This window comes from Actinia tenebrosa, unplaced genomic scaffold, assembly GCF_029948245.1.
Source record: "Actinia tenebrosa isolate PJP-AT-01 unplaced genomic scaffold, QUT_ActTen_1.0 PGA_scaffold11__36_contigs__length_13525064, whole genome shotgun sequence".
Taxonomy (NCBI): Eukaryota; Metazoa; Cnidaria; class Anthozoa; order Actiniaria; family Actiniidae; genus Actinia; species Actinia tenebrosa.
In genome coordinates this window covers 8,309,545-8,332,711 of record NW_028292571.1, presented here as the reverse complement: position 1 = coordinate 8,332,711, position 23,167 = coordinate 8,309,545, and the positions used below count along the sequence as shown (strand labels likewise).

The following is a 23,167-nucleotide window of genomic DNA, read 5'->3' as shown; positions in this document are numbered from 1 at the left end:
TCTCAAAGGAGAGGTGGGGATGAGAGGTGGGGAAGAGAGGTGGGGAAGAGAGGTGGGGATAAGAGGTGGGGAGGAGAGGTGGGCATGAGAGGTGGGGACGAGAGGTGGGGACGAGAGGTGGGTATGAGAGGTGGGGACGAGAGGTGGGGACGAGGGGTGGGGACGAGAGGTGGGCATGAGAGGTGGGGACGAGAGGTGGGCATGAGAGGTGGGGATGAGAAGTAGGCATGAGAGGTGGGGATAAGAGGTGGGGAGGAGAGGTGTGCATGAGAGGTGGGGACGAGAGGTGGGGACGAGAGGTGGGGACGAGAGGTAGGGATCAGAGGTGGGGACGAGAGGTGGGCATGAGAGGTGGTCATGAGAGGTGGGGACGAGAGGTGGGGATGAGAGGTGGGGATGAGAAGTGTAGAGGGATTCAAAAATGACTAATAATATTTGATACAGTACAGATGTATTTTAATTCATCCACAATGAACTACAATATCACATTGGAAATATTCATAAAACATTTGCCAAGTTAAACCACGCTTAGAGGTTTAAAAATAAAACTTAATTCCAAAATAAAATATCTTACAATGTTTGCCCTAAAATACATATTAAATCTAAATAACCTGAATCTCCTTTTGTAGATACCTTTTGAAAATTTCTCGAAGTGACTGAAAATGTTTTCATTTAAATTTCCCGAGAACGGGTTGCCTGTGATGATGATAGAAAACACAGGATTGACAAATGAAAAATGATAGATGTTTTGAGGCGGTCGTAAATGGTCGATAACGAATAGAGATCAAACCGAACAAAGCATTTTACATCACACAAAGGCGAATAACAGATGTGGCCGGTAACGTATCAACAAAAGAGATTCTATTGCATGCCATTCCTGACGGGTACAACACAGCATCTACTAATTTTAAATACTAATCTCAAATGATCAACTAGTGTTTTAGTTAAAGGAACAAATAGCCTGGAAAAGCAGTTATCTCGACATTCGCTCGGTAGTTTTTAGACATTTAGCTTATTTATGAATTGAATAGGTTGTAATACAGTAATTTGAAATTATTCCTAATCTTAGGGGAACATCTCGAGGCATACACCATGCACAGTATGGAGTTAGGAGAGATCTTTAAACCCAAGGATAAATGGATTAAGTTGAACCTTGTATATATACAATCAAGTGTGAGAGTGATGCAACAAACTTTCCTGACGCTGGAGGGCAGAATACAATATTTAAGAGAATGGCAAATGTTATCAAAGGGAAATGTACAATTTGCTTCAAGAAGTTTGAATGTACTTTCTTCTCTGGTCTGCATTCGATCAGTTAACCTTCGTCGATGGTGTGCCTCTATTTGAAAAGTTTCCTTTTTTTTAACTTTTATCCCCAGACAATTATTTCTTTATTCATCTTAGTTATCAAATTTGAGTTCTTCGAACATGGTTTCCTCGAACATGGTAGCATTGACGTCACATGCCCTCAAGAATTATTGACTTTTTAACAAAATCACTAAATGAAGAAAGTGTACGCTGCTATATAAGGTATTTGAACAGTGGTCGCCTAGAGTAGAGAGTCGTTGGTCGGTCTACTAGGTGATCGTATACAAGAGGTTCAACTACAATCGCAATACTTAAAACGGAAAGTTAGGGAAAGTTACTTTATATCAACGTATTGTACGTTCGTTTTAGCGTAAGATAGAATTTACTAAGTCTATTATTCTCCTTCCTCATCATCATCATCATCCTCTTCATCGTCATCATCATCCTCCTCATCTTCATCTTCCTCTTCTTCCACTGCATCGTCTTCATCCTCTTCATCATCTTTACCATCATTTCTGGCGAGACGAGCTGCAGGAATGATAACCAATGTTAGTAAAAAAAACAAGAGATTTTATTAAATTTATCATATTTCCTTAAGTTCATTTAATCCAAATCTTTTTAGCCAACCATCTGCTAGCGTCTCTACGCGCTGATTCTATTTTATCCATTCACCGAGTGTTTGTTTTTATCATCCAACTATCCATCCGTCAATTTATTTATTCATCCGCTATCTACCCATCTACTCACCCACCCATCCAATCGTCGACATCCATTCACCCTTCCATTCAATCCTCCATCAATCTATCCATTCAATTATTCATCCCGCTAACTACTCACCTACCCACTCTTTCATCTATCCATTTCAAAGCTAGAAATCTTTGAGGGGGGGCACTGCAAAAATCTTTGGGGGGGGGGGGGGGGGCACTGAAGATTATATTTAACGCTATGTGATAATGACAATGTTTCGTTTGATTGCAGACGCATGTGTCGTAAAACAATGACTAAGAACCAATAATTTTTGGGGGGGGCACGTTCCCCCCCCGGCCCCCCGGTTCCGCTGCCCCTGCACCCATCCATTTCATCCACCCACCCACCTATCCATCCATCCATCCATTTCACTCACCTAGTTATTTCACCCATCCATTCATCCATATCACCCATCCATCCATCCATCCATCCACCCACCCACACATCCACCAACCCATCCATTCACCCATCCATCCATCAACAAACCCACCCACCCACACATCCACCAACCCATCCATTCAGTCATTCACCCCTATCCATCCAAGTATTGTTTTTCTCTTTACCTGCATCATTGTTTCTAACCATCAGTTCAGCAGCCCGTATCCTTGGGTACTGGGTTTCAAAACTAAGGCTAAACTTAAGCAGTGACGTGTTATCCTCCAGTGAGCGGACAATCTTTTGTTCAAACTTTGCACCTAATGTCCCACACTAAACAACAAATTAGAAAAAAATCAGCATTTAGGTTGTTGTTGTTTTTTTTTTGCTTTGTGTTTGTTTTGTTTGTTTCTTTTGCTTTGCTTTGTTTTTGCGACTTCTTTGACATTTGAGCTTTTGGGTCGCAGAAACAGGAGTATAGCTATGATAATCAAGATAATGCACATTTAAAGTGCCTATACCACGGTCTAACTTAATATTTTCAGTATTGATTCTACATAAAGTGAATCTTTGAATGGTAAAAGAATTTCATATAATTTGAGTGATGCATCTTGGAGATATCAAGGTTTATATTTTCATTATGTTAATGAGTGTGATGTCATTATAGGCATAATTAAATATACAAACTTTTTCTAGGGAAGCAAAATATCCTGTATATAACATCATTGTCTTACTCAGGGTTTATAGAGAATAAATAGAAAATTTGATTTCTCATAGTAATCAGTGCTGCAATTTAAAATCAATGAGAAGCAAACTCAAATTCCTATAATGACATCACAATCATTAACATATTTGGAAATATAAACCTTGATGTCTTCAAGATGCATCACTCAAATCATATGAAATTTTTTTACCATTCAACTATTCACTTTATGTAGCATCAATACTAAAAACATTAAGTTAGGTGGTATAGGCACTTTAAGTAAAAACATCAATCCATTAAACTAGCAGTCTATACAAATGTTGCAGTCTCCTTGGCTAAGTTATTATAGGTATATAAGTGTACGTTACACTTCATAATAAACAACATTGTTGCTATGATAATCAGATTGCAAAACAGTGCACACAAATGAATAGAGGAGTGACTAATATGATATCAAAAACTACACGCATGCAGATGAGCCAATAAACCCCTTGAACGTAGCAACAGTAACTAGGAAGGCACAAATGTGGGATTGGTGTATTCTAAAGGGATTTAAATTATTTTCTGATTTCCACATTGAGGTTCTATGACGTCTCAAGCAAGGGGTCTATTCTTTGAATGATTTCATGAAATAGTTATTTGCCAAGTGAACATATTTTGTGAGATCATCATGACTGTCCACCAAAGCCATAGTTGTTGGCATGTGACAATGCTTTTGTTACTCCAACTTTAGTTCCGCATGTATCTCATTGTGAAATAAAATCGTAATTAAAAATAAATAAAAAGATTTTAAATTTTAAGAAGCTTAAAACTTTTAATCAAAAAGTATTATTATTTGGTATAAAGTTTTGGTTTCTCCCCAAAATCGCCGTTGAATGACTCACGAACTGATTTTGATTTAAAACTTGAAAGTCAGAGTGAACTATTATAGCAAGATGGTGACTGCAGACCTAGCACATCTATATAACAAGCCTACCTGGTTATCAAGTCGTAACTCTCTTAATGTAGTGTTGCCTTTGATAGCATTAACCATGTCCTGATGAAAAGATGGAAAACGAAAAAATAAAATATCACCTCAAGCCATGATTACAGGAAAAATACACAGTACCCCCGGGGGAAATTACACGGCCGAAGCCAGTCATAAATGCCACAGGAAGCCCGTTACCTAAAAAAACGAACTGAGAGTCTGGGAAGCCTGTGCAGATATCAACTCACTCGTCCAAATATTCAACATAAATAACAAAAGATGATGGAAGGAAGGAAGAAGAGATAGAAGGAAGGAAGAAAGGTTTGAAAGAAAGAATAATATAATAAAAAAAAAGATTGACGGACGGCAGACAGAAGGAAGGAGGGAAGCAAGCAAGGAAGCAAGCAAACAAGCACGTAAGGAAGGAAGCAAGGAAGGAAGGAAAGAAGGAAGCAAGCAAGCAAGCAAGCAAAGAAGCAAGCAAGCAAGGAAGGAAGGAAGGAACAAAGGAAGGAAGGAAGGAAAGAAGGAAGGAAAGGAACTAAATAAATAGTTTACAACAGCTATGATTGTTCTTACCAAAAGTAAATCACTTGAAAGGAAATTTGATTCCACATTAAATGTTTTGAGCGTCTTGTTCGTTTTCAGTACACCTACAAATTTCTGGAGTGAAACACGAAAATAGGAGAAGATCAAACTATATTTACTGTATATCTCATTAGAAAAACTTCAAGCCTTTAAAAAAAATTGCAAGGATAAAAAGTTTGGTGAATAACTTAATGACTGGGTGAATAAGTAAATGGTTGTTATATGGTTGGCAATACCAGAATGCACCTTGTTCTTCCCTTGCCCCAAGGATGTGCCTTAACTCACCTTGCCAATCATGGATGACATCTGAGTGTTAGAAAGCTCAAGATGCTTCAGATGATCATTCGTCATCATTAGATCAGCAATTTCTTCCAAAATTGCCGGCGTCACATCCTTATGGTTGTTAAGGTTTAGTTTGGTCAGACTTGGATCATTTTCCCTCAGCTTTTTCATGGCTTTTTCTAAATCAAGTTCATTGACTGCAGTTAGGTCTGTCTTCTTGACTCTGGCACCCATTACAATTCCTATGGCGACAAAAGAAAATAATCCCCTGTGAGAGAGACAGAAGGCAAGGTATCTCCTTTATGGGTGCTCTCTCTTACCTGGAGTATATTTCTTCAAGCCGCTGCCCTTCAAAACACGACCAGAGGACTCTTTCTCTGCCTGGTGACTCTGTGCTTGAGTCAGCATTTGATGAATTCCAAGCACCCCTAAAATATAATTAGACTGTTTTATTAACCTTTGAGTTAGGAATTGTAACACACAAAATGATATCCAAATAATTAAAACAGGCCGGCAGTTCTTGTATGTGCAGTGCATCTTATTTAGCTCATAAAAAATGCACCTCTTGTGCAAAGTATGACATGCTCCAAATATTGGTACTCTAAAATTATCTTCAGTTTGAACCCTAGCTAAACCCACAATACTGTATATACACCTAACTGAAAAAACGTTGTCGGGTTCGAGAAGGTCATGTCATTGAAGCTAAGACCAAAAAGGATTTGTGTGCACAGGAAGGGAAAACTGCAATACGCATGAAATTAACATAATTGTTTGTCTTCCCATGCTCCCCTTCAGTCTTAGCTTTGATGATATAACTTTTATTTGAACCCAACATTTTTTCATTTAGGTGTATATGATCAAGAAATGTTTGCAGATAATCCCTCCTGTGCTTCAAGTGTTTTGCAACAGAGTCAGTTTTAAAGTGGAAAAACTCAGATTTCTGAAAGCTGTTCACTCTTTACTTTTATAGCTATACACTGCTTTCACAACTGGCTTCTGCTAATTTACACAAACTTGGAAAATCAATGTCTTTGGAGGGGAACCCTTTTAAGCATTAAGCTTGTTGAATTAGATAATATGTATGACTTTCTAATGAAGGTGTAATAAATCCTTGATACGATGTGACCATTTGAGGGCTTGAAAATAAAATAAATAAATCACTTTATTTACGTGTCTAGTCATTCTAGCGTTTTCGCACTAATTGGGGACACTTTTCGCTCACATGCACTACCACTACATTTAATATTCTATGCACACAACGCTCAACTCACATGTTGATTTTTACCATGCAACCACGAATGAAAATCAAAATGCACCACAACAGAGCCACCAAGGCTTCCAGTGATAATACATACATACAAAACTCTATATATTTTTTGATCTTTCATAATTTCTTTGGTATTCAGTAAAATTTAACAAAAGAAAATTGATTTAAATTTCATGACGTACTTTCTCAAATAGCATTGCTATTTTCTGGTAAAAAGGTCTCATTTTGTCTATCAGAAAGAAACTGAGCTATGAGAGTCGTGTATATCATAACAATGAATCTACTTACCAGCTAATTCAAGAAGTTCTTCTTCTGTAGCATTTTCCAGCACATCACTCAGATCGTCAGGAAGAGCTTGTTCTTCTTCATGTTTTTGAGTGTCCTTTGGTACAAAAACTTTTCCTCTAGTTTCTTTCTTGTATGGCATGAGATCCTCTCTCTCAGCTTCATTCTTTGCTTGCTCTTCTAAATGTTCAAGTAACTTTTCACGATTGAAAGGACCTGTAGGTGCCTTGTCTGTTTTGTAATCATTTCTCATGTGTGAAGGGAGAAGGGCATTCTGCAAACAAATAATTTTTTAAATCAAACGGATGCACAGCAAACAGGCATATTCAATTACAGTACTTAAATAGAGCTATGTAGAGTGCAAACAATTAATCCATGAGACACTGATCACTAAATAGTACAAAATAGTGCTAATTAAACAATAGAAAACAATGGAATTTGCATGAAATTGTGCTATTTAGTATAACTCAAGTTTCACGGTTATATTGTTTGCACTCTAATGTGCTGAGTTAGATTAATGAGTAAAATTTTTGGTCTTTGAATCCACAGGGAGCCCAATGTATGAATTAATAAAAAATTGGATTTAAAGTACATAATGACTACTCGTTTTATACTATAAATACATTGTAAACAAGTTGATCTCACTTAACAGTATCTGAAGAACATAAACAATGGAATTTCCTGTCATGAGCCATTTCATCTCATAAAATGCAGCGTTTGAGGATCTTTAGGTTTAAGTAACACATATCGCTGTTGAAAGATTCCCTTGATTTAAAATGGTTAGAGTTACTATTGAAAACTCTTATTTTGGATACTTCTTACAGACATGAAAAGTTTGTTAGCTGAAAATATTTTCTTATTATCAAAATTTAACAGGGAGATACAGTACTTCCATGTGTATAACGCAATCCAATGGATTAAAACTAGTGGTCAAAACAAAACTACTAAGCAAAATGCACAGCAGTAATTGGATTTCAGATTTATTTAAAGCTGAGCTGTTCATATTTTTAAAACAGTAAACATGATGTTAGCACCGATGTTTGCTCGCCATATTTTAAATCATGCACTGAAACATTCTTTGAAAGTGCTCAGCAGTAAACATATTTAATCTTTTCTAAGAAGAACGTTTTATTGACAGCAATTTAGTTGACTGCAATTTAGTTAATAATATAAGATTTAAAAAGCAGTACTTGTATTGGGATCGAGAGCATTTTAATTGTTGACAACTACGAGAACCAGTTGAGTGAATTGTTTCCTAAGGAGTTCGCATAACGAACTTTGGACCTGTAAACTGAAACCAGGTCGTAAGATGACAAAACGACTGGCATCGAACTCAAAGCAATTCAAAGTGATCACATGGTACATAATCCATACATCTCATTGGTTGAAAGGGTGGCAACGCCCACTTTGGGCCTACCTTCTTAATTTTTAGTAAAAAGAAAATACAACAGAAACTGGGCTCCCTGTTTTAAGGACATATTTGGGGTTTTTCATAATAAGATATAGGGGGCTTATTAGAAAAGGCAAAGATGGCGGTTCAAATTGAAGAAAACTAAGGAGATTAAACGACCCTTTAATTCATGTTTATTCATGGAAGACTAACGTAACAGTCGATAAAACATAGACAGACAGATAGTGATATATTTGTTCTACTAAGAAGCATAACTCCCCCTCACAAACCAAATAGACTCCAGCAGCCCATGGTTACTGTAGATGGTCAAATTTCCTTTCAAAAAAGGAAGGCTAGAAAATCAATGCATGATAAACATGTAGATATAAACTAAGAGACCAGCTTATTAAGAAAATGCTTTGTTGTATCGACCGTGAAGATTCTAATAGTAAAAGTAAAACAATGGTACTGGATGATGTGCAATGTGAACAAATTCAAATAGATAAAATGTCATGCAAGTTCAACTTGTAACTCATTCAAAATATTTTAGAATTAGATCTTATTAACCGAGCGGGAGGTCATGTACGGGATAATCTTGACCGAGGTCGGAATGTACTGACCAAGCAAGCAAGGCCTGTACCCGACCAAGTTCAAGATTATCCCGTACAGACCGACCAAGCTCGGTTGATAAGAGTTTTATTATATGACCACTTTTCATTGAAAAGGACAAAATGTTTTCGCCATAAGCTTAATATGCGATCGGACTGGTTAATACCGGAGAATCTAGACTAGACAGCAATGCGATCTATCCAATCAGATTGCTCAATTTGCTAGTGTCCAGGCTCTAAGATTCACGGTCATATAAAAAAATATTTTATTAACCTCACTAAGGTTATTCAAAAATTCTATTAGTTAAAGGGATCTCCTTCTGTAAACTCAAAAAGTTCTTTAAAGGGGCACTTGGATGAAAATGAATAAGATTGGAAATGACTTAATTATCAATTTTATTCAGCATATAAATTATGAGTAAATGATGTCAATCCTATTGTTCTTTTCTCTTTTAACCCAAAATTTCTCAACTGCAAGTGGCTCCCAGGCAAAAAATTTCACTAATCTGGTTTACATATACATAATTGAGTCAAATTATCCACAAATACTTCAATTACTCGACTTTGAAAAAAAATTTGGGCATTTTCATCCAAGTACCCCTTTAAGAGAATTTAGTTCACTTGAGACAGCAATAAATTGGAGTGTTTACAGCCTAATTATGCAGTTATTCCTTTGTCAATCCTTTGGTTGTTTTTCACTTAAAACTATTAATTAACTTCATTTCATGCACTGTGCAGTGAGATCTTTAACATAATTCTAAGGCCGCAAGAACAGGAAAAGTTGTTGTCAATACTAGGGAAATTTATACAGAATGAAGGAGAATCTAACATCAATTTGTTCCTTTGACGTCACATTCAACTAGATCATCACTCTACTCAGCCAGAATTCAAAGTTGAGATGCAATTTACAAGGTTTGTCTGCTCAGAATCAAAAAATTATTTTGATGTATTTTAGAATGACTTGTATTTTGACGCCTAAAGTAAAAATAATAAGCGTTATAGGCACTTAAAGAATAAACCTTTTAATTGCAATTATTATGCAGTCACTGCTGAATTGCATTGCACCTTGACATTGGGCTTCATGATGTACATGTAGCTTACAACCAAATCAACCTAAAGCTTGTTGTTTAAAAAGAAAAGATCTAGCAGATTAAAACACTAAATATGTTGTTTTTTTCAAGCTGCAATATATATATGCCTTCCAAAAATTCCCCAAAAATATATGTAAGCTGACTAAAATATAATAATAAATAAATGAATATAAGGCAATACGGATGTTGTTGACCGATCACCAATTCTGTGAACTTGGTAGCTATAGCTGCAAGCTGCCTGCAGGAGCTTAGTTTTTTACTGCTGCCAGTCAAAAATATAAAAGGTACAGGCTGATTATTTTTGATCAACAGCAGCAAAAAATAATAAATAATTCACAATGCAGCTTGCAACTTACCAAGTCTGTGCAATGTTGAAAATGTCAGTACTAGTGTAAGTACTATCTTTATTACGTATGCTATATAGCTGAATTGCATTATCAAGAGGTTTAGGTCATATTATTAATGTATTCAATGAATTTGCTCAGCTGTTGATTATCACAGAAGGCAAAATGCACTAAGACACATCATATTGATATTACCTAGAGTCCTATGTCATATTCAGAAACTGGCTTAACACTAATGTGTAAAAAATACGACGGAAGTTTACGAATTTTGATATACCGTATGGAAGTTATTTTTCTATCAAAGTCTACAAACAATTAATCTTGACTAGTACTCCATGGCTTGGCTACAAGCCAGCACGCTATATGGCATTTTATCGAGTATTGAAGATAATTTAGCAATATTTTGTAAAACTGTAAATCGTTTAAAGAATATAAGAATAAAGAGAAAGGAAAAAAGCTCATGAATGCCGGGGCGATAGTGCAATGATTCGAAGAATCACTCGTGGGCAAGTCGAACGCACGCAGATCAAAGCTTCGGGTTTGAACGATTATATACGAACCAAGTCTATATTTTTTGCAAAGAAATATGCTTATAAAACTAGTTTTTCAATCCTTATCGACCTTACTAGCAATCTGGAAGATACGTTTAATAATATTTTAGCTGAAAGAATGGTTATGTAGCCTCGTGGCAGACCTATTTGATAAGTTTTACAGAGTGAAGCATAAGTGTAAACAAGTGTTTAGGTATGGCGTAGCTGAAAAGCAAGATTTTTAGCAAGGGATTGTTACCTCGGGGTCGATGGATGCATTCAGTTCCCTTATTTCATCTTCTGTAAGTCCTTCAACGATGAGATCTTCATCGATATCTTGGTATTTGGAGAGATCCACGGGCTCTTTCTTCTGTTTAATCCAAGACATGGCGACCGACAGAACAAAAACGTCGAGAACAGCCTTTCAAATCTGTGATATTTTTTGCTATTTCCAAACTAAGAAAGCCCAAGTTCAGCGAAGTATGATATCTTGAAGACTTTAAGGGGTATTCTGGAGGATTCTTGAAAATATGCTGGAAGTAAATCGAGGTAAAATACGAAGGAATCTTCCAGAACTCCAAACTCACTCCCTTTGAAGACTAGAAGCTAAACGCCCTTGTGGATCAATCACAGGTTAGGGGAAGGGAGAGTGGGGAATAATGGTTACTTTACACACAGGAAGCCCAAAGAGCATTTTTCACATTTTGTAGCTCGGGCCTCCTGTGGAACTTCTTGGAATATGGCCTTAATCAGCTTTACAATTAGTACTTATGAATATGTCAAGCACAAGTTGGAAAGAAGTTAAAAAACTATGCGTTGAAAAAAACAGTTCCTGGAAAGCGGAAAGCGTAGCAGGGACGGCGGAACCATTTTTAAAGTGTGTCGGTGTGTATGTAAAGGGGAGGGGAGGGGGGGGGGGACTCTCCCTGTTTTGAGGTTTTGAGGTTAACTTTTTTCTTACTCCTGGGCAAAATATTAATGTAATTCTCATATTCTCATTCTCCCTCGTAGCCACTTTAAGGGGCGTGGTCAAAACAATGGTCCAAATTAGGGACCCGATTTTATGAATTAAGGTGGTGGGTACAGGTACATACCCCCTCCCCCCTCAGAGACCTGTTCAAATGCTCGATACTGGGGGTGTGTAGTGGCAATTTCTATACTCAAATATGTTTTTTAGCATACATACAGACAAACAGTCCATATATTTCTGTGATTTGGCTTTTAGTTTTGGAGATATTTGGAAGCAAAATCCAAGATTTCACTTTGAGAGGTTTTGCCCTCATTCCTAAGGAAAACAGTTACCTCGGCAAAATGTCACAAATGTCCCTCAAAACGCTGGAAATCGCATTTCTAAGGTATGAATTTCTTGTTGCCCCCGACATTGCGGTCCCTTGCCTCGGTTAACATGATTTTTCAGTCTGGCTACGCCTCTGATCAGTAGGTTAATCTGTTATTATACTTATTCAACTTGATTGACACATACCCTAATTTGCCAAAGCATTCGACAAAGTCGACCATAAGATCTTCTTAAGTAAGCTAAGAACGTACGGCATTGGTGGGATGCTCCTGAACTGGTTCAAGGACTATTTAAATGGTCGTTCTCAAAGAGTTGTGGTCGACAGTGTTGCATCTTCATTGGCTCCAATCACCTACGGAGTACCTCAAGGCAGCATTTTGGGTCCTCTTCTTTTTGTTTTGTTTATAAACAATCCTCCTGATGTCATTCCCAAGGAAACTACGGCTGCTATGTACGCTGACGACACCAAGATATTTCATAAAGTTACTTCCCATCTCGACTGCGAAGACCTAGAGAATGTACTTTCTAGGCTTAATGTTTGGAGCTTCAACAACAACATCAAATTCAATGGCTCCAAATGTAAGCTACTGACAGTGACACGCAAGAAAAGTCCAATCCTGCATAGTGATTACCACCTTGGCGCAGAGGTAATCCAACGTACACAAGAGGAAAAAGATCTCGGAGTCACCATCACACACAAGTAGCCTTAACTGGGACAAGCATATTAGAACCGTCACAGCCAAAGCTAACAAGCTTCTTGGTATGCTTAAGAGGACATGCCCTCAACTGACTGATATACAATCATACAAACTTTATCGAAGCTCCCTTTGACAGGGATTTTTATCCACAATGTAACATAAATAAAGTATAAAATAATTTACAATCCGTTAAAACTATATACATACAATATAATTATCAAAACTATATACGAAAACTTAATTATTCGAAATCTATGAAGGATAATCTATAAAAACTACAAATACTAATCTAATCTAATATGTAACTACCTTAATTTCAGGCGATGAAATATGCCTTTTGCCTTCTTATATGCCAAATAAAAAGACAAAAATGATAAGAACACAAATTGTTTTCTATTTTGAGGCAGAGTCAAACCTAAGAGGAAAAAAAGATGATGATTCAAAATAAAGGTAATGACAATCTAACGACGGAAGTTAAGGTAGTAACATACCACAATCGTAAACGTATATTTATCGTATTCACACGTGGTCTAATGGTTAGAATTTGGTGCTGTCACCGCCGTGGGCTGAGTTCGATTCCCGCTGTGGAAAACAATTTTTGCATAATTTTCCCACCAAACAATAAATAAAGGTAATTACAAAAAAAATTGCCTTGTAACAGAAGGAGATTGGAAAGTCGAAGAGTATTAATGTGGGGGGAAACGGTACTTGAAAAGGCGTGGAGAAAAATGGCAGAGACGCCTCATAGCTCGCGTTGAAGCCGAGTACAAGAGTTGGTTTCCGTAAGGAAAAGTATTGGAGAAGTGGTTACACTTACATCGACATTGGAAAAGTAAGTGCGAAGTTCTGGTATGGATACAGCTTCACAGCGTTACAGCTTATGCCTCGCAGAAGAACGCCGTACTAGTAGCCGGGCTTTGGGGATAGTGTAAGCCTCTTGGATCGAGTGCACGCCAATGGTGCGTTCGGGGAGACGTTGTGAAAGTTGGGCAAAGAAGGCAAAGTCTGGATTTTGGGTTCACACGGCCAAAGACTGCTTGTGATCTTAACTGTTGATAGTAAGCTATTGTATTGAGAGGGAGCCTGACAAGAAATAACAAGACATGGCTTTACTAAGTCTTGCAAATGGAATTAGCACAGCTGAAAACCTTTAAGGAGGATCCGTTGGAGGGCAAGTCTGGTTTTTGAGTTCACACGGTCAAAGTCTATGTGTGAACTTAACTGTTGATGGTAAGGTATTGTATTATATTGAGAGGGAGCATGACAAGAAATATTTAAGCAATAGAAAACTTTTTCCGTGTTTACATAGCCTGATAGCAATACGAGGGGAGGTTGGGAGAATTCGAGACAGTTATACAAACCCGAGACGTAGTCGAGGGTTTGCATAACTGTCGAGAATTCTCCCAACCCCCCGAGTGTTGCTATCAGGCTATGTAAACACAGAGAAAAAAGTTTTCTATTGCTTTTATAAAATAAATACTAAGGGAAAACATTACCACTTGCAAGAAAATAAATCTTTATTTGAATTTGATTCTCGTATCAAAATACAAATTCTCCATACATCACGAACTTCGAATTCGATCGTTAGCCAATCAAATTTTGTGTAATAAACGCCAAGGAGGCAAATGTGAAGCGAGAAAGAATCGCTAGCTATTTTAAAAATTTATCATTCTAAGACTTTAAAACAAATACAAAGAAATGTCCAAAGATTGAGTAGAAATCTTAATAAAAGATTTCAGACTTGATTATCTTTACGAAAGTGATCAAAAGTGGATAACAAGTGTCACTGTGAATGGAATTCTCGGTTGAAAGAAACGTGGTTTTGCTCAATTTGACAGCGAGAAAGCATGTCAGCGAAGTTGATTGTTTCGTCTTGCCTCGAGAAGATATTTTGTGGAGCTGAAGAGCTATCGCTGGAAAAAGTTTGAAGCTGCTGACTGTTTCCTTGAAATACTTGTATTTTTTATCGGGCGGTGTGACGTTGTTTGCGTTCGGCGAGCGGTTTGATCGACGAATAACACCTTTCTGATCAACAATCTTAAACTTTACTTTAACCTTTTCTTGTTTACATCGATTTACATTGATCAACAATAAAAAAGGGATCACAAATGGGAATCAAAGGGATCATAAAGGATCATAAAGGGTCATAAAGGATCATAAAGGGTTCGACCATTTGCCCGCCAACCTCCCTTCTCTCCGCTCTCGACCATGTGCTTCTATCCCATAATTTCACTCCACAGGTAACCCATTAACATGGCTCCCCAAAAATAAACATATTTTTTACAACAATAACAACAATGTCAATTTTTTATCAGTTCTTCATGGCTCCTCGTCGGGGATTCCCGGTTCTTCCTGTTCAGCTTCTAGGAGGAGGACCAACTTAGCAATTGGTCGATCCAGCGTTGAACCCTTGGAAGTACGAACCGTTACTGATCTGACGAAACCTTGATCATCCGAATGTGTAGTTATCACTTTAGCTAAAGGCCACTGACTTCGGGATGTGTCGCTGTCCTTTACTAGTACTATGTCTCCACTAACAAAGTTACGTCTCTTCCGTTGCCACTTGGGTCTTGCTTGTATGTTCTGCAGGTATTCTGTTTTCCATCTGCTCCAGAATTGATCCGTCAGATGTTGCACTCGTCGCCACCTCTTTCTGCAATACATATCCTCTGTTTGGAACTTGCCGGGTGGTGTTAAGACGATCTTTGACTTTCCGGTTAACAGCATACTTGGAGACAGCGGTATTGGAGACAGTGGATCGTTGATCGTGTCTACGGTGAGGGGACGACTATTTATAACTGCTTCAGCTTCACAAATAAATGTAGTAAGTGATTCTTCATCGAGTCTTGATCCATGTTCCTTCATCAGGGCTGCTAAGATGTTCCGAACTGACCGAATTTGTCTTTCCCAAGCTCCACCGAAATGACTGGCAGTGGGAGGGTTCTTGATCCAATCAATATCATTCTTTAGGAGTTCAGATCTAATCTTGTCGTCATCCATTTCGTCGATCGCTTTTTTCAACTCGTTCTCTGCTCCAACAAGATTGGTTCCTTGATCACTGTACAACTGTCTGATAGGACCTCTTCTTGCGACAAATCGGCGCAACGCTTGTATAAAAGAATCTGCATCCAACGAATGGGCTACTTCAATGTGTACTGCTCTACTGGATAGGCACGTAAATAATGCTCCATATCTCTTTACTTCTTTGCGTCCGATCTTGATATACCACGGCCCAAAATAATCCACGGCAGAATTAGTAAATGGTGGTGCGGCTTGCAGACGTGCATCAGGTAGGTCTGCCATCTTCTGCTCACCTACATTTCCGCGTAGGAAGCAACATCTCACACATTTGGCAAGCAAACTTCTGATCGCGTGGCCGCCACTGACAACCCAGTATCCGTTTGCACGTAGTTCGTTTAATGTGATGTCTCTTCCACTATGCTGTGTTCCTTCGTGATAATGGCGAATAATCAACGTTGTAACATGTCCCGACTTTGGGAGTATGATAGGATTTCTTATAGCATCATCTACTTCCGCTCTTCTGAGTCGCCCACCGACTCTGAGTATTCCGTTGGAATCCAAGTAGGGGTTTAACTTGTAGAGTGTACTAGACCTCATGACTGACTTCTTATCTTTGTCCAGTTTTCGACTTTCGCCTTTCGCTCGCGTTTCTATGTCCTTTAGCAATGATATGTCCTTTTCAAAGGCACTTGCTTGCGTAAGCTTGATAATTTCTGTTTCGGCTTGCTTCAAATCGCTCACTGTGACAGGACTACAACTCTGTTGGCGGTCTTCCTTTATGATGTTCTTTAACTGTTGTTTGTACTTTAGGCACCAGGCCACTACTGCTCTTGCTCTTGTCCACTTTGAGAATCTTTCTAGACGCTGTAGCACATTGCTCCTTTCTTGAACACGGTTAGCATGCACTATGACTTTCTTGACTTCTGGATTGTCATCATCCAGCTGGAGTTTACATGATGGCTGTTGAGGCCATTGTTCTTGTGACTGCCAAAGGAACTCCGGTCCACGAATCCATTTTGACTGCTCGACAAATTTTCTTGGCATCAGTCCTCTCGAACCTTCATCTGCTGGGTTCGAGGCAGACTCAACAAATCTCCAGCTGCCTGGGGACGTGAGATCTCTGATAATCTGCACCCGATTTGCTACATATACATGAAAACGTCGCGCTTCGTTACTTATGAAGCTCAACACTACTTGACTATCAGACCAGTAGAACTCTTCGAGACTTTCGTATTCTAGTTCTTTCTTTAGTGCATCAGCTACCTTTACTGATGTTGTGGCTGCTGCCAGCTCTAGCCTTGGGATGCTTACAGCTTTCTTTGGTGACACTCGTGCCTTGCCTGCCACGAGTGCACAGTGTATCTTGTTGTGTTCATCCACTAATCTTATGTATGAACACTGTCCATAACCTTTCGTTGACGCATCCGACAGGCTGTGGAGCTGTGCCGAGACGACTTTACCGAAATCTGGAGCCTTAAAGCATCTTGGTATGTCGAGCTGATCAAGACATGCAAGCTGACCTCTCCATTTGTTCCAACGCGTTTGGATGTCTTCGGGTACTGGTTCATCCCAGCTACATTCTTGACAAATGTCTTGAAGGATCTGCTTTCCGATTAGCACAACGGGGGCTATAAACCCCAGTGGGTCGTAAATTGAACTCAGAGTAGATAAGATACCTCTTCTTGTACAAGGTTGATTCTTTAGTTCAATTCTAAACTTGAAGGTATCCGACTCTATGCACCAGTGTAGGCCTAACGCTCTTTCTATCGGGAGCCTTTCTCGACAGAGGTCTAGATCCTTGACGTTGTCCGCTCGGTGTTCTTTTGGCACTGATTCTAAGACTTTGCGACTATTGCTTACGAACTTAGTGAGATTAAATCCGCCTCTTGCGCACAGTGCCTTGACATCTTGCAACAACTTGATTGCCTTTTCCTCGTTTTCAACTGACTTCAAGGCATCGTCGACGTAAAAGTTCTTTCTTAGGGTGTCTACTGCCTCTTTTCCGAATTCCCTCGCATTATCTTCTGCTGTGCGTCTCAATGCGAAGTTGGAACAACCCGGTGATGAGACACCGCCAAAAAGGTGGACTGTCATATAGTATTCTTCTGGTCGATTGTTGAGATTCCCGTCAGGCCACCACATGCAACGCAGGAAATCTCGATCTTGATCGTTGACTCTGACTTGGTAGAACATTTTCTCTATATCACCCATAAACGCGATCTTCTCCATTCTGAACCTCGTCAGCACACCTATCATCTGATTCGTCAAGTTTGGACCTTGCAACAGATTGTCGTTTATGGATTCCCCTTGGTATTTGGCGGAACAATCAAATACCACACGAATCTTCTGTGGTTTCTGTGGGTGATATATCCCGTGATGGGGTATATACCAAACCTTGCCAACAGGAGTCTTTAATCTTTCAGGTGCAACCTTGACTGCATGTCCCTTGTCTATGAGGTTTGACATGAACGGTGTATAATCATCATGATACCTTTTATCTGTCAGTAGTCTCTTCTTTAGACTGTTCAAACGTTGCAACGCTTGCTCACGATTATTTGGAAGTTGAACGTTCTCACTCGTGAATGGGAGGGGCATTTCATAGTGATTGTCCTCACAGAGTCTAATTCCTTCTTCTGCCATCTTGATGAATCTGCGATCTTCCTGTGACATGCCTGTTCCACTTTCTCTTTCTGAGAAATCTACTTCGAACATTCGTGATACTGCTTGAGGGGTTATCAATTCCTTGGATGCTCTTTCTATGGTTATGTAGCCTCTCTCCGCAATAGAATCATCAGCTTCCTTTACTTGTATTCTATTACAATTGACTGAGGCCTTACCCCTGCTGCACACCGGACCGTTCACGTACCAACCTAGCAGAGACCGTACAGCGTAAGGACCGTCTTCATTTCCATGTATTACTTCTCTTGGCCGTACTGCGCTTGGGCAATTTAGTCCGATAAGGAGACCTACTTCTAGGTTTTCCATATAAGCAGGTATAAGTTCTGTCATGTTTAGCAGATGAGGCCATTCGTAGCCAATTTCCGGTCTTGGAATTTCTGCTCGATCTACAGGAATCTCCTTTCGAACGTAAGTTCTCGGTAAGCTTGCCTCTGCATCTCTTTGCGTGAAGTGAACTGCCACGAGGCCGTCTACAGCTTTCGTTTCAATCTCTTGACTACCATGTAGGGTGCCCAACAGTATGGTGGTTTCACTTCCAACCATGCCTAACTTCTGTAACGTCTCCGCCTTGACAAAGGTGCCGCCACTAGCATTATCGAGAAGAGCATAAACTTGAATTCTCTTATCAGGATTGTTCCTGTGATATAGCCACACTGGTACTATGCCCATACTCACTGGAATGTCACCTGCTTCCGTTACCTCACAGATTGCGGTACACGCGTTATTGACTTTGCCTTCAGTCTTGGTTTCGTTGCTCTGTGATGACACTTCGCTGCTCTTACTATCTTTATCGCCTTCACTGCCTTTGACACTCGTGTTCTTGGAAGATCCTTGAAGTGATGGTTTCCAATCGTAATCATGTAATGAAGTGGGATGCTTCCTGTTGCAGACCTTGCACGATCTCTTTCGTTTACAGTACTTCGAGGTGTGTCCATTGTTGTAGCAACCGTAACACAAGTTCTTTTCTTTGATAAAGTTCCTTCTGTCAACTAGACATTTTGCCTTGAATGCTGGACATTCATCTATGTCATGTAAGCTGGAACAAAACAAACAACTACTACCAGTGTTCATTACTTTAGCACTGTTGTCAACTAAAGATACGTTTGTAGCGAAACTTGAACCTTTACTTCTTTGAATCTTTCTTCCACCAATGGTTGGCCTTTCCCTTCGCGGTTCCTGCACTTTAACGGTATCCTCTGAGTAGATAGGATCTGTGGCTAGATCGGCTTGTTCGGCTACAAATTCCACGAAGTCTGCAAATTCGGCTATCCTTGACTGTGCATTGGCTATTCTGTTGGACTTTTCACACCACTTTACACGAAGATACCTTGGTAACTTCTCCCACAACTGACGCAGGACATGGGTTGTGTTTAGATCACTCATGTAGGCAATGCCTACCATTGCATTTCGTGCTTGTTCTAATGCAATAGAAAATTGCTGTAAACTAGCCCCGTCATTTGGTTTTACTGCAGGCCAATTGCAAAGCTTTGCAATGTATGCACTTGCTATCTTGAAAGGATTTCCAAAGTGTTTCTTTAGTAATTGCTTGGCTACCTTGTACGAGTCTTCTGACTTGATTTGCATGCATCCCTTTATTAGCTCTTTAGCCTTACCATCTGTATACTGTTCCAAAAAGTATAAGCATTCAATGGGGCTCTCTACCTTTGATTCTATTAGTGTTTCAAAGGCTCTAATAAATGCTGGATATTCCATTACATCCCCTGCGAATATGGGTGGCTTGTGTGAGGGTAACTGACTTCTGGTTTGATGCTTCACAATTAGTTCTGATAACTCATTCTGCTTTCTTTGTACTTCAATGAAGCTCTCTTGGGCGCTTTCATAAGCTTTGTGATCAAAATTGTCAGCTGTTTGTACTACTGCTGGGGTGCTCGTCCACCCTTTCATTGTGTGAGGGGGTCTGGGGACACACCCTGAGGCTGGTGGATGCAAAGCTGAGCCTTCACTCAATTGATGTGCTACTATTGGGGTAACAATTGACGATGTGACATTAGCTACAAATGGTGCAGGGTTATTCTGCGATTCGCCAGATATTATTTGACTTGTATTGTTATTCCCGGCCAAAGAACTTGAGGAGGATGTGACAGTGCGTGGCATTTCTTTAGTTGCTATGGCAGCTGAGGAGATTTCCGCTGGATTGTCATTCTTGTAGCACTCATTCCTACCCTCACTTCTCACATGTTCATTCTCGTACTCTTCATAGATTCTTTCTTCTGTCTTAGCTTCTGCTAGCTCTTGCTTTAGCTGGAGCTCCTCAGTCGCTATTTGCAAAGCTTGTTTTTCCTTTAGGAAAGCTGCCTTAATTTCTAACGCTGCTGCTTTAGCTTTAGCTTCAATCAACTTTGCTCTGGTCGCTGAGGAAGCGCGAGAACGGCGAGAACCTTGAGAAATTTGAGACTGTGTTTCGACAAAATTTGCATATTTCTCTTTCACACTGTTTTGGAAATCTACAACGCTTTGCTTGAAATGAAATATTTCCTTATCATGAATACCATGCCATTCTTGGGCCAAATCAATGTCATGTTCGTCTTCTAATATCTCAATATAACGTTCGTGGACTTCTTGAAACTTAATAACTAGCTGGTCAAAATATCCCATCTCTATTTGTACGATTCTTTCGTTTTCAAGGTTAGATAACAATGGCTTGATTTTGTTCATCTGTCTGGTAATATTCGACAACGCGTACTTACGATTCTCCTTGCGTTTTTGTGTCTCAAATTCTTTACCTTTAGCTGTCGGAATCCTTTCTCTGGCACCAGTGCAATTTTCTGCAGTCAAATCGCCTTCCTTTTTACCCATTGAACCACCGTTGAAATCCATTTCGTTGTTGTTCTCCGGGTGATGTAGCGGCGAAATGACGACTGGCGAATTCGACATAAATTCGGTTGGAAGCGTTGGAATATTAACTGCTAAACTATTCATTAGACCAAGAAGACCAAATTCTTGAAATTCGTTCTCTATATTATCCATTTCTGCTGTCCATCGGTTGATCCTTCGCTTGGAGGCTGAACTCTCTGGTCGAACTGTGACGTTGTTTGCGTTCGGCGAGCGGTTTGATCGACGAATAACACCTTTCTGATCAACAATCTTAAACTTTACTTTAACCTTTTCTTGTTTACATCGATTTACATTGATCAACAATAAAAAAGGGATCACAAATGGGAATCAAAGGGATCATAAAGGGTCATAAAGGATCATAAAGGGTTCCACCATTTGCCCGCCAACCTCCCTTCTCTCCGCTCTCGACCATGTGCTTCTATCCCATAATTTCACTCCACAGGTAACCCATTAACAGGCGGTGCATTTAAATCATGAGAAAGCACGTCGCTGAACAACCGCAGCTGTCCTGACGAAGGACGTGTGTTGTAGCTCCTGAGGGAATTCTCTTTGCGGTGACCAACGAGAGATTGTCATGATATTACGATCAGAAAGACCTGCATGAGACCATAGGGTTATGCCTGTGGCCCTGACACAAGTCACAATTTGGAATTTCGTCTTCAAAATGCATTTTTGGGGGCGTTTTTTTCCTTGAAAGAAACTGTAAATTTTAAATTTTTGAACTTGTACCGGGAAAACACGAACGTTGTGACGTCACAACTGTGTTTACATATTCTCATGCAAACATGGCTATCAACCAATCACAGCGTGCGTACTATTTAATTTATTTTATAAAAAGAAATGGCTTTTTCTAAGCCTTCTAATCGGATTGAGCAGAACTGAAAATCTTTTAGGTAGGATCCATTGGAGGGCAAGTATGGATTTTGGGTTCACACGGACCGAGAATGCGTGTGATCTTAACTGTTGAAGGTAAGGTATTGTATTGTATAGAGATGGAGCCTGACAAGAAATAGCAAGACGTGACTTGGCTTTTCTAAGTCTTTTAATTGGAACGAGAACAACTTAAATCCTTTAACGAGGATCCATTTTACTTATTGGATAAAGTGGAAGCGAACGGCAAGGTTCACGTTTTGGATTTAAGGTCTCTCTTTTGCAGACCAATCCGAGGCGAAGACACTGTCAGGTTGGGAGTTTGATGAGGTGTCCTAAGGTGAGCTCAATGAGAACAGAAATATCATGTAGAACAAAAGGGTAAATGCTCACTTGATTTTGATTTTCGGCATGAATAAAAACTGTGAAAGCGTGGCCTATGGATCCTTTAGCATTTAGGAGTTTTAAGTTAGAGGTATCAGAAAAGTTGTCACAGGGATAACTGGCTTGTGGCAGCGAAACGTTCATAGCGACGTTGCCTTTTGATCCTAGAAAGTCGGCTCTTCCTATCATTGCAAAGCAGAATTCGCCAAGTGTTGGATTGATCACCAACTAATAGGAAACGTGAGCTTAGTTTAGACCGTTGTGAGGCAGGTTAGTTTTACCCCACTGATGAAGTGTTGCTGTAAAAGTAATTCTGCTCAGTACGTGTGGAACCGCAGATTCAGACCATTGGCATTTGGACTTGACTGAAAAATACCATCTGTTGGATTATGACTGAACGCCTTCTAAGTCAAAATCCGTGCTAGAAAGCAAAGATAATTAACTCGAGACGATCTTAGGCGAACAACGATTTGTTGTTTACGATCTTCTGAGGTTAAGATTTGTTTTTCTACCCAACAGAACATACTCCTCCTTGAGAACAGTTGTCATTTGTGGGCCTACCTTCGTCCTCTCGGGCGTCGTGAAGCAGGCCCGGATGTCTTGTTCTCTTGGACGATTAACTTCTTTATTTTTTTATGACTACGTCAATTCCCAACATACACTCATGTCATTGAGGGTTAGGGTTAAAAAGGGGTAATACTATAACCGTGCTGAAAATGAAAGCAAATGATCGCAATTGGGATGTTGCACACCGATAGCACTATTTTACACAAAACATTAGATCGAGTCATTGGGAAATGTTTTACAGCATTCCCCTTTTTAACCCTAACCCTAACTTTAACACTAACTCTTGTTCAGGAATAAAGACTTTTTTGTA

The 23,167-nt window shown here is 39.4% G+C and overlaps 2 protein-coding genes across 2 annotated transcripts; both read right to left on the bottom strand.

Annotated features, from left to right (window-relative positions):
- Positions 1–434: 434 nt before the first annotated feature.
- On the bottom strand, positions 435–11,111 carry LOC116299878 (tropomodulin-1). Its single transcript, XM_031708595.2, has 8 exons — positions 10,745–11,111; positions 6,526–6,796; positions 5,291–5,398; positions 4,974–5,212; positions 4,680–4,763; positions 4,110–4,169; positions 2,619–2,763; positions 435–1,836 (listed from the first exon to the last, which is right to left on the bottom strand). Exons 1-8 carry the CDS (start codon positions 10,871–10,873, stop codon positions 1,703–1,705), a joined length of 1,170 nt encoding a protein of 389 aa, XP_031564455.2. The 5' UTR covers positions 10,874–11,111; the 3' UTR covers positions 435–1,702.
- Positions 11,112–14,799: 3,688 nt separating this feature from the next.
- Positions 14,800–21,168, bottom strand: LOC148912469 (uncharacterized). Its single transcript, XM_089027176.1, has one exon. The coding sequence runs from the start codon at positions 21,166–21,168 to the stop codon at positions 14,800–14,802; it is 6,369 nt and encodes a 2,122-aa protein (XP_088883302.1).
- Positions 21,169–23,167: the final 1,999 nt, after the last annotated feature.